Genomic DNA, 12,178 nt, shown 5'->3' on the forward strand with positions numbered 1-12,178 from the left:
ACTGGCTTTTGTTTTTTTTCCTTTAAACATTTGAGAGAAAACTGCAGAGGGATAAACTTCCAGAAGCAGAACAGACATTCTCTCTACAGGAACCTGGTTAAACTGCTGACTGAATGCTCCGCAATTATGGAATTTATGGTATTGCTGAATAGTAACAGCAACAAAAGCTATTAATATTTCACATGCTCACTATAGAAACAGGTCAAGAAATTAGATGTTTATGTTAGTATTTTAGTATAAACATGCCTTTGACAGAAACGGACAAAGTCTTAACATAAAATACAATGGGAGCTGTGGCTGAATATCTAACAGTAATTAGATAGACACAGTCTAGTCTGACAGACTACTTTTCTAGTAAATTTGACTTCTCTACCTCTTGACAAACTGAATGATGATGATGATTACTTTCTGCAGTAAAAAGAAGCATTTGGATTAACAGAGTTAACATCTTTAAAGATGTCAAGCTCAGTAACATTTTGCAGTCTATGTCTTGAAATTGGCCTTTGTAAAAACATGGTATTTGTAACTGGAATTATGATTTCACATCCTTTTGTTACAGTCTGTAGTCCTGTGAATTAATTTCATACTCGTGATAAAAAAGTTAAAACTACAAATCAGATTGCTAAACGCTAGTTCAGGTATCAGATACTGTTTTTCATGCAAAATTCCAGGTGCAGGGCTGCTGAAAATAAACATCCTTGACAAGTCTTTCAGAGACTTTGTCAGGCGTGCTGGGGGCAGAATGAGACACGGTTTTTAACTGTTCTCATCTGATGCTGGGAGTGCTTTTGAATATGGAATGTGGGTGTTGGGGGTCAGGGAGACTGTGGTGCTGAAGTACCCTCCAGTGTCTGCATTTGCTGTGCTTGAATAGGAATGAATAAAACACATAACCCAACTTAGCTTTTTCTATAGTTACAGTGATGTGGCCCAACACTAAATAATCTAAATTAGTTCTTCAGTATTAACAAATGCTAACATTTCTACTTTGGATTTTTTTGAATGTTTAGTGCCATTTCAGTCAGAAGGCCTGAGTTAGAGAACTTAGAAAGAAAGAGAAAATACTTCATTGTAGTCTTAATTCTTAACTTCATTTAATCTCCCATTGTATGAAATCCCCTTGGCATCTATGCGCAAAGATTTCCCTTCATGAAAGGGCAGGTATGTTAATGAATGAGGAAAATTCTAGAAGCATTCTGTTTCATAAAGGGTTATGCTGATTGCATGATGCAATGCTATGTGAAAGAGTGCCAGGTAAAAACAAACAAAAGAGAAGAAGGAAATTAATTTTTACTCCCCCAGAAAGAATGAGGTATACTTGTAAGTCATGGTGCTAAAGCATTTCTTTGGGGCTTTGCTATCTGTCTCACTGAAGAAGAACAATGATTCTCTAGTTGTTCTGTCAGTCAGATGTGGATTTAATTTGCTAAATCTTCACTGACTTAAGTGAAGACAAGACTTGTGTTCATGTGTGCACACAGGCAACATGCCTATCTGTAAACCAGAGGGTGTGTTGCATAGCCCTTTTTGCCTCTGGTATTTTTGCAGAAGATGAGTGTACCAACAGACTTCTTCCTTGTTATTTCTTTTTTTAAAGATAAAATTAGTAGACAGGAATAATATTTTCAAGCTTAAGTCAATTTAGAAAATGTCACTGGTGCCAGCCACGAAATGTAACTTGGATTCCCAGGCTTTTAATTCCCAGACTGGAAGTAAGCATGCAGTCCCCAGACAGGAAAGGTGGAAGTGTGGGCAGTCCTGGGAATGGAATCTCTTCAAACAGATGTTGCTGTTGACTGGTACAAAATACACTATTTTATCTGTGTTCAGATTGACTCACAGCTAATGGTCAGCAGTATTGCTGAAATGTTTAAAGTCGTGTGTGCGTACTAACAGGACTGGGAATTCTTAAAACACAGATACATAGCAAAGGCAGAGTCAGATTCAGGAACTTGAGAAGCACTGAAGCGTTGTATAATATGGAACACCAGTGCATTCAGAGCTCTAGTTCGTTGTTAGTGACTCTTTATAACATAAGTGTATCACATTTGCAAGCCATACTTTGCTTAGATACAGGCAACGCTAGAGATAAGAAAGCACATACCCTAATAAGGAGAAACTACACTGGATTTTTAAAACAGCTTAAGATAGGTTGGAATGTCATGCTTAATTGAATAAATGTAAAAGAACTGCTTTGTTCTTTTATGTTGTTTTATAATAAATTCTTTAAAAATAAATTCTTTCCACTCAGGGATGATAAGGCGTTATGATAATGATGGCATTACCATAATTTTAGCGATCTGGTTCTCCTTGGCCCCGTCTCCTGCGAGAACACTGCAAGGATGACAGTGGTGATGTCCTCAGACTGTCCTGTCCTGAAAGAAGACGTTTTTCTGTCTTTTGTTTCAGAATATAAAGCTTTAAACTCTGTAACATCAGGACCATTGTGAGATAAATTACCATAGCTGTGCAACTACAGGCATTGTTTTTACTCTTCTGGGTTTTTGTTTAATAAATTTGTTTGTTAAAGTTCTGATGTATTTTCCACCATTCAGTATGCTGGTGCTATTTCCATGCTTGCTTCCATTCTCTTTGTTCTAATTGTCATCCAGTGGCAAATATTTAAGTTGCATTAAAATTTATGCAGTTATGGAGTTCTTATTTTTCCTGTCTTATTCTCTAGTTGAAGAAAGGATCTTCTCTCTATTGATCTTACATATTCAGTAAAATTTAAAATTAATATTGATACTTCTTGCCTGTGTCTCATATTTGTTAAACCATTCAGTATGCAAATTAGAGTAAGAAACTTTTCCAATTTTTCAATGTATAGCTATGACAAGGGAGCTTTCAGTGGGTGGAATTAGCGAATTGGAGAGATAAATGGAACAGATTTTTCTCAAGTGCTCAGTTCAAGTCTAACTCCTTCATTTCATTGGCGGATGAAGTGAAAAGTAATTAACAAAGCATTTTTTGAGATCCCTCAGAATGAACTGCAAGGCATAGCAAGATAAAAAGCTCACTTTCTAGATTGACCAGTGATTTTAGCATTATTCATTCCAGGGCACTCAGAGTAGCAGCATCTGAAAGACGTAAGATATGCCTCAGGGAAGCACAAAATCCTGAAGCTGAAGGTGTACTATATAGGAAGTAGTGAAATTATTTCATAGGCCATTTTCTCAAGTTAAATCCCTTAAAAACAAGCTCTAGTCAAAGGTGATTCCACAGGGAAGGGGTTGTTTGGGGATTTTTATTGGGATGTTTTTGGCATTGCCAGTGCTTTGGTCACATCTCTGGTGACTGATAATATGTCTGTTTCCCAGCTCATTTTCCAAACCTTTCTGCTCAACAAAGAACTTTTAGGTGCTTTGGAAGTTTGACCTCTGTTCTTGGAGCCCTAGTTCGTGTAAAAACATGGAGTCATGTGGAGGTGCAGGACAGAATCAGCAGTGCCTGTGATCACAGTCTTGGAAATGTGCATCTCGATCCAAGAAACAAAAAAAGGCTGAAGATGAACTGTGTTAAAATCATACCCATACTACTCTGAAGAGGGCTCGCAGTGTGACGAAAATCAATTCTGGAGACAGAAAGATGCCTTTTTCACGCTCTTGCAGTGTGTAATGTAGGAAAGGTGTAGGATCAGAAGACAAACAGCACGATCTCATTGAGGGAATGATGATAATGTCATTTTAGGAAGATTGGTTTGGACTGACTTCTCAGGTTTAAAATGCTCACAAGCATTTTGCATATAATTGCTTTTACTTTGAAGCTCCAAAATATGGGGTGAGGAAGACGTATCCATTAGATTATTTGCAGGAACAGCGCTGAGATGCATAGCATTTTATAAATTCACATGAATAAAAAGTTTCTGTGAGCAATTTGAAGGTATTTTTCTGTTGACTGGCTAATAGTTATTCCAATACCAATACATTCACTTAGAAAAACATTTTAGTGTTGTCTCTGACTAGATGGGTCAGTTGTATACAATGTGCATAGAGTAGAACAGTAACATAAGTGTCCCCATTTTAATGTAGTTATTAAATCTCAACTTTCTGTTCTTGTGATTTTTAGAAAAGGCTGAGATAAGTAAATTTACTTTGGGTTTGGGTTGTTGGGGTTTTTTTTAATGGTCTTTCACAACTTGTCTTCATGCATTCTTATGCAGTAATGTGGTATGTTTAAAGGTGTAGAGCACTTAGGTGTTCTCCTTCCATTTGTATAATTTTATTTGTGAAGTATTATCTGGGCAAGCTTTGTGTCATTCAAAGATCTGGATTGGTGAATAGTAGTTTTATACTTAGAGTTCACTGTTCTGCAGATCTGCAGCTTGCATTTGTGATACCACATGTACATGGGTGTAGGGAGTACAACTTGGAAACGGGATGGTTAGTGTAGGAAGAAATTAGTAATTGCCCACATCACATCTAATGTTTGAATAAAAAGCAGTTGTTGCTGTCCAGAGTGTAAATCTACATGATACGTAAACATCGTTTACCCTTATCTTAAAAATGTTACATACTATGAATACAATGTACGGTGGTACTGCCATGGTCATTTCTCTCAAAACCTGTAAACAACTGCCAGTAGTTTTTTGGAATATGTAATTTTGTCAATAGCATAGTAAAAAAAAAAACCAACCCTCACATCCCCCACCTCCCCAAAACCATGCTTAGCAAAGATATGTACATATTTGTTGGCAGGTATGAATCCAAAAATAACAGGTGAAATATGGACCCAATAGCAAAATGTTGCAAAGAGCAAATCGCATTTGAAGTATCAGGTAGGGATATTAAAACACAATTTTATATCCTCAGGAAGATAACAGAAGAAAAATAGCAGAGTTTGTGGTAGATGAAAGACATTCTCTCTCCTTCTCTTGCTCTGTTGTCTGGTTTGGTTGGTTTTTTCCTTCCCCATGGCAAAAGGTGAGGTGGAGTAGGGGGGACAGCAGGGTTGGTTTGTTGATGTCTTTGGTTTATAAAAAAATCCCAAAGTGGTTTGTTTTTTTTTTTCATCCGTTTTTACACAACCATTTTTAAAAGTTTCAGGGACCCAGGAAGATGATGTTTTATGGATAGCAATGGCAGGCACTCATCAGATATGGGCACTGATGTTGGAAGGTGGAAAACTACCGAAGGGAAGGTAAGCCACTGTAATAAGAGACATGTTAAATTGCTGTTTGATAAACAGTTTTCAAACCCCAAAGAGAGAGAATCAAATTAAACTAAGAATTATTTTTCTCAACTGTATTTAGCTTGAAGCTTGCTGCTTCTGTTCAGACTTAAAAGTCATGTGTCTTTTAAAGTCTTCCTGCTTTTTCCCACATCTGTCAGATGAAATGAAAGATGCTCCTTTTGCTATGAAACTACGACTTGGTAAGGTACATTTGTACAAGTGTATGTTACTTTTCATTGCATTCACTGAATTATCTAGTGATGAATGATATATTAATAAAAATAAAAGTTAGCACAAAGGCATTGAATAATTCCTTCTGCTGCAGTTCAGTTGGTTTTATAACTTACAAGTGCTTGTCTTGTGTCTTTTGTTTATGCGTAATGTCTGAAGTATTTCGAACTCATTCCTGAACTTGGGTACTATTTCTCTTTAGTGATTTAAAGAAAGGAATCTGCCTTCGCTTCGCTGGGAGTGGAAATGAAGAGAACAGAAACAACGCGTACCCACACAAGGCAGGCTTTGCACAGCCTTCGGGTCTCTCTTTGGCTCCTGAGGAACCATGGAACTGCCTTTTTGTAGTGGATAGTGAGAGCAGCACTGTGCGAACCATTTCCCTGAAAGACGGAGCAGTGAAGCACCTTGTAGGAGGAGAGAGAGATCCATTGGTAATCACTTCAAACTTCCCCACACTGCCCTACTAATATTCCTCAAGCCTGACCTGGAGGAACTACTTTTGGGGTGAGAGGGTAAATCAGTTTCCGTGGCCATCAGTTTCTTAAGTTCACTGTTTGGAATGCAAATGTGTGCCGGTTGTGACGCGCAGGTTGTAGTGGAGATTGTTGCTTCTGAGATAACAAGTTATTTCATTTACTTTTGAGATAGCCAGCTTGATTTGGCATTTATGTGGTCATTGAAGCCAGCTGGATTCATATTGATAACTTAAATGCGAGAGTTTCCATTTCCATGGTTAGTATCCACACTTCCCAGTTTTCAGTATCCTCGTTTTGAAGTTGCCTTATTTTTTTTTAATTCAGTGAGTTTCCATTTAATTACAATCATTTAAAGTCATGTCAGCATTGAATAATCAAATGTATTAATTTAATAAAATACCTTTTTCAGAATTTGTTTGCCTTTGGTGATGTGGATGGAGCAGGCATAAATGCAAAGCTGCAGCATCCCTTAGGAGTAACGTGGGACAAGAAAAGAAAACTGCTTTATGTGGCGGATTCCTATAATCATAAGGTAGGCCTGCGGTAGTTTCCAGGTTTTGCAACATTTACTACTACAAAGGATTATTTTAGGAACGCACAAAGATTGCGCTTGGTTCAGTTAAGCTCAGGAAACAAATTATGCAAGTTCCTTTGTGTGTTCTTCTTTCCTTCCTTCCTTTATGAGTCCTTCTCTTTACCGTTGTTTTGCTGCCACATGCTGCTGTGTGGATATGATGATCCCTTGGGGAAGGTGAATTTAAAGTGCCAAGTTACAGTTCAAACTAAAGACCCTTTCCTTTTATCTTCCTGAAGGTGCTGAACTAGAGTAAAAGACCTATGAGTGTTTAGTCAGGAATACTGATAAAACTGGGAGAACAAGAGGACTTGCTTTTCGCTTAAATACACCAAGCAAATTTTGAGGAGTATTGTGGGTTGCCTCCATGGAACTCTGAGATAAGAGATACTGTTTTGTGTGATTGTTCCCATGTGATGATGTGTAAGCTTTCATGTCTGGAAGGTTGTTAACCTCATGCATTGATTAAATGCATTGAAAGAAAAGTGCTTTGTTTTAATTTGAAGAATAAAGTATATACCACTAAATGCTTATTGAAATTTATGTGGCAAATGAAATTTTTGGTTTAGGTATTGTATAAAACATTATAAATGTTTTTGCCATTACTTTGAGGGGAAAAAAAACCCTTATCTATTAAAAAAAGTTATAGGATTTAGCCTGTGAGTTTTATTATGCTCTTAATATTTTGCAAATATTTCCAGAAAGGCAACAAACATTAGAAAAACAAGTCATTCAGCTTACTTTTATATGAGAGGGGTAGGTGCCTTGGAAATTAAGAAAGGGAATACTGAGTAAAGACGAAAGGAAGAAGTAAAGTCCAGCAGGGATTGGGGAGATAGGGGAAGAGGGGACATGTCATTTAGTAAAGTATGATAACGTAGCTTCTGGGACACATACTTGGTAGCTGAGGTACTCAAAGTTAGTGTTGGCTTCTGAAAATGCAGGGCATAAGATAATGCTTCTAATAATACTTCTAATCCTGGTGGGTTTTTTGTGTCTGTGTTTCTCTCAGATTAAGGTTGTAGATCCCAAGATGAAGAACTGTGCTACCCTGGCTGGCACAGGAGAAGCAAGCAATGTTATTGGTTCCAGCTTTACACAGTCAACTTTTAATGAACCGGGCGGTTTGTGTGTTGAAGACAATGGCCGCTTGATGTATGTTGCAGACACAAATAATCATCAGATTAAAGTGCTGGATTTGGAAACAAAAATTCTTTCCATGGCAAGTAGTATTTATTAAACAGGCTGATAGTGGTGTTTCTTGATATAAATTACTATTACAGACTTTGGCAAGTGGTACAAAAATCAGATAGCTAATAAACTTTTTGGATACAGTGGCTATATTCACAGAAAGTTTTGTGATTATCTGTCAAATAAACGTTGCCTGTTAGCACAGTTGTTGAAAGCCTTAGTCTTTGGAAAGGCAGCTTTTGCATGAAAAGAGAAAGTGATGATCCTCCAGAAAAGAATAATACAGAAACGTGAGTAATTAAACATTACAGCCCAGTTTTTCAGTATGAAACCCATTTCATGAGTACTTTGTAACAAGTGGAAGTTGAAATAGATTACTAAGTCCTGTAGGTAAACTATAAGAGACCATTTTGGGAGGTCAGTGACTTAAAGCAGGCTTCCCAGTTGTCAGATCAAAACCACTGTCATAACTGAGCACTGCTGTATTTGCTTATAGACATGAAAGGAAAACGAATTAATGCTCTTGTCCATCTTACAATGGCTCTATGTCTTAATGTTTTCACATATATACACACACACGCATATATGACATAATGGTCCAACTGTCTTCTTGTATGTTTCTTGTATTTAGTACTACATGATCTTAATGTGTGTTTAGATTTTAATATCTTATAAATGTTGGTGGCTTTTCTGGGCAATTATTCTTTAATTTGCAGTCTGAATTGTTAAAATCTTTGATTTTATTAAGAAATCATGCAATTTACCACCAGATTAGAAAATACCTAGGAATTTTATTTTAAGTAAAAATATAATGCAACTGTTGAAATTCTGAATTAAAGGATACTCAAAGTAGTGGATGCTCTAAAGTAGTTGTGGATTTTATGATTTTAATAGTACTTTTCATTTGAAAAAAATAATTTTGTCCTTCCCTTTTTCTTTGTCATTGTAGTACTGTTGCACTCTGACAGAAAGTTTTAGTCCGATAGCCATATTATCATGTGTTAGTTTTCCTAGTCCATGTCAGCTTTGAAGCTGTGATTGTATTGTGAAAGCTTGTTTGCTTTCAGTGCAAATAAAAATAGCTTTTTTTTTTCATTTCTACTGATAGTTGCCTATCCTGAGTCCAGAAGCGTGCGATGTTCCAGATAACCTGCCTGTGCAAAAGGATAAAATAACAAACCTTCCAAAACTGCCTAAATCTGCACCAAATGTTCAACTTCCTTCACTAGCTGTCGCTCCTGGCCAGACAATTCAGTTTTTATTAAAGCTGACTCTTCCTCCAGATTCAAAACTGAATGAAGAAGCACCCAATTCCTGGTTTATCACAGCAGAAGGTAAAGTGCCTGTGGTGTTTTATCAGTTGAACAGGAGTAGGTAAGACACAAAGTGGGTTATATTGTGACATGCCTGCAATACAGTCTGATGAATTAGAAGGTATCTCCCAGTCCTGTGTTCTCATTTGACTTTGTGAGACAATACACGTTATTTAGAGTTGATACATTAAACAGTTGGAGTGCAAAGATTGAAAAACCCCACCTGATAGGCTGCTTTTGGCTTGAATTAATACATGCTGCTTTTTTTTTTTTTTCCCTTTTTTGGAAGAAGCTGCCAGTGAGGGCTTACAGAGGTACTGATACCCCTTAGATGTTTGCCCTCTTCACTCCAGCTCATCCCAGCCCTACCATCTGTTTCTGGGAGAAAGCTCATCATGAATGCATATTCCTGAAAGATATTTCTTTTTTGGTTTTGTTTTTGTCTCTTAAAAAAAATGAGGTACATTTATACCTAACCACTTGAACCATCTTTGTTATAATTCATATTTACGTATTTCTGCTTGATTATTTCTATAATAAAGCACTGGAGTTTTTTATGTAAGAGGTAAATTATGGTATGTAAAGGCAGCAGAAATGATTTGCCATTCTTGCAAGTTCTTTTGCTGACTGCTTTTGTGGCCTTGCACGGCTCTTTCAGTCACGGTGTACCTTGATTACTGCGAAATGGGAATATTGTTATTATATAATGGAATTATTATTTCATGTTACATCAGTTTCCTGAGCCTAAATTATTCTCTCTCATCTCTTAAGTGTTCTAAAAGAGCACATGCAACTTGTCCATATGGTGTACAACAAATGGTTTAATTCTAGCCTCTGTTGCCATCCTTATGCTGGATATTTCTATGCCTATAACACAAATGGTAGAATAGACCATGTGAGTGTTTCATAAAGTTCTCTTCAGTACAAAAATAACGTGGTTATCTGAAACACCTACTTGCATAGGCTGACCATTAGTGGGTGTTCGGAGACAGTACTTTCCAGTGGTCTAGCTGTACCCAAAAAGGAGAATCTGTCTGTGATTTTGGATGTACTATATGAAAGCAAATATTGAAAATAACCCATATTTTTAACATTCTTTGTGTATTGGAACAGTTTTGCCTGGTTCCTGAGTTACTCAGATGTGACTGATTTGTTTTAAGCTTAATACATCTATGCTCTTGAAGAAAATTTTTCTCATTGGAATGTCAATACTTCTAAAAAGTATCCTATAGTAGGTGCTGTGTGCCGAAGTAAAACTGCTACCATAAACTAGTGTTCTTGGAGGTGAAAGGAGGACACTTAGCATCCGGACTCTGAAAAATTTCAGCACTTTTTCTCTAGGCACACTGAAGTAAGTGATGCATGTCTCTGTACAGAGGACTGCTACCTTTGGAGGATGTGAACAAGATGCCCAGTAAGCCAGTTACAGAGCAGAGGAAAGCTTAACTGACTGGTTAATGAGTTGCTGAGCAATTTTTTTTAAAAAAAAGAAGAGTCTAGAATGTCATTTTCTTTAGTTTCTGTGTCAACTTTTTGGTGTTGAAATTGCACCATTTGTTCCTCAATATATTTTTGAAAGCAACAGAGAGAACATTTATATTTCAGTTATGTTCTCTCAGTTGTTGCACTGCATTGGAAAACATTTATTTTTAGAAATGCTGCTAGATTTTAGAGTTATGCTAATTTTTAGTAATTGCTCTCTGGCAGAATTCACATGCCATATTGGCTTTTACAATGATAAATACTTGTTAATAGTTATCCCTCCTTGTAAATGCAGTTAAACTGATCTGAAAGTAAATATCTCCTCATCATTTGACTCGTCTTTTGTTGGCCAGCTTTCAAAGTGTCCATATGGTAGCTTAATTAAATTGATTGCTTTTAAGAGCAGTCAACAGATACTGCACAGGCACTGCAATTTGTGTATGTGCTTCATGATTGAAAGTAGTTTCTCATTCCAGTTTGTGCTTTTGGAGTACAAATAGACTATTTCCAGGAGAGTCGGCACACTTGGCCTCCAGAATCTCAAAATATTGTTGAAGGAAAGATATACGTGATGGCTTCAAGGGTTAGTAAAATTGGAGAATGTAAGCAACCTGAACTCAGTAAGTCATTTCAAGCTCATAAATTCTAGCGCCAACTTTTAGATAGTCTCTGAAAAATGCCAAAAAGAGCACTTCATCCATCTCACAGTAAAATACAGAGTACAGTGCAATGAGCTAGGTACATTTATTGTGCAGTTCATTTTTCGGTTCACGTACTTTTAAATATTTAAATTATTGTGAAGCTCAAGTTCTGTTGTAACAGTCAGCCTAAACATTGCTAAATTGCAGCAACCCACTTGTAAAGCCAACACTTCTGTTTGGAAATGCCATAATTTACCTGCAGTTTTATGCATTTATGGCAGATATCTTACCTGGAGTATTAGATCTCTGATACAAGTGTATAGCAGCCCAGTAATTCACAGGGTTTTGCTCGCATATCTCAGAATAAATTTTAATATGTTCTTAAGGGCATACAGGACAAACTGCAGGTCCATTTCATTTAAATAAGATGTGCCATATATATACCTATAGTTCTAAAGCAAAGCTGTGGATCTCTCCATCTTTAAATGACTGCTAAAGAAGCATTTGTGAATTACTTTTCTGAGTTGGTTTTTTTTTTCCCCACAACTGGAAAAATCAGGAAGGAAATTTCCCCTGATGTTGCGCAAGGAAAGAATGTCCTTGTTGTCCTATAGGTAAAATAGTGTTTTCTGTAGGTGTCAAACATAGTGTTAAATATCTTAATGATAAAACTTCTTGTTCTTTTACAGATAATACCTGGCTGCTTCAAGGCCAGTGTCTGTCTGGAGAAATAAAGGATGTTTCCTGTCAAACCATCATTCCCTTCCAGTTGCCCAGGAGCTGTCTGTCAGCTGAAGCTACCCTGGCTGTCAAAGCGTGCCTCTACTACTGCAGCAAAGATAGCAGCGCCTGCATGATGAAAGGAATCTCATTCAGTCAGCCTTTACAGATAACCAGTACAAACCCAGGCAGCTTGACTCCAGTTGAACTGATACACACATTTTTAACCAACTAACCCAAAGCCAGCTAGTTTTGTACTTTATTTTACTATCCACCATTTCTTTAGGAGGAAAACTTCTGCGTTGTCTATTTTCCTGGAGCTTTTGACAAAGCTAAGAAATAATATACTTGGTAAAATGAAGTAAATTTCCCTAC

General features: G+C 36.9%; 1 protein-coding gene across 1 annotated transcript in view; it reads left to right on the forward strand.

Moving 5' to 3' along the window:
- NHLRC2 (NHL repeat containing 2) overlaps nucleotides 1-12,038 on the forward strand; it is a 28,948-nt gene extending 16,910 nt beyond the window's left edge. Inside the window, exons 6-11 of the mRNA XM_010183940.1 lie at nucleotides 5,040-5,139; nucleotides 5,606-5,837; nucleotides 6,292-6,414; nucleotides 7,469-7,678; nucleotides 8,756-8,981; nucleotides 11,773-12,038. Coding sequence (XP_010182242.1) covers nucleotides 5,040-5,139; nucleotides 5,606-5,837; nucleotides 6,292-6,414; nucleotides 7,469-7,678; nucleotides 8,756-8,981; nucleotides 11,773-12,038 — 1,157 coding nt within the window. The remainder of the gene's footprint in view (nucleotides 1-5,039; nucleotides 5,140-5,605; nucleotides 5,838-6,291; nucleotides 6,415-7,468; nucleotides 7,679-8,755; nucleotides 8,982-11,772) is intronic.
- Nucleotides 12,039-12,178: the final 140 nt, after the last annotated feature.

This window comes from Mesitornis unicolor, unplaced genomic scaffold (genome assembly GCF_000695765.1).
Source record: "Mesitornis unicolor isolate BGI_N332 unplaced genomic scaffold, ASM69576v1 scaffold41884, whole genome shotgun sequence".
Lineage (NCBI taxonomy): Eukaryota > Metazoa > Chordata > Aves > Mesitornithiformes > Mesitornithidae > Mesitornis > Mesitornis unicolor.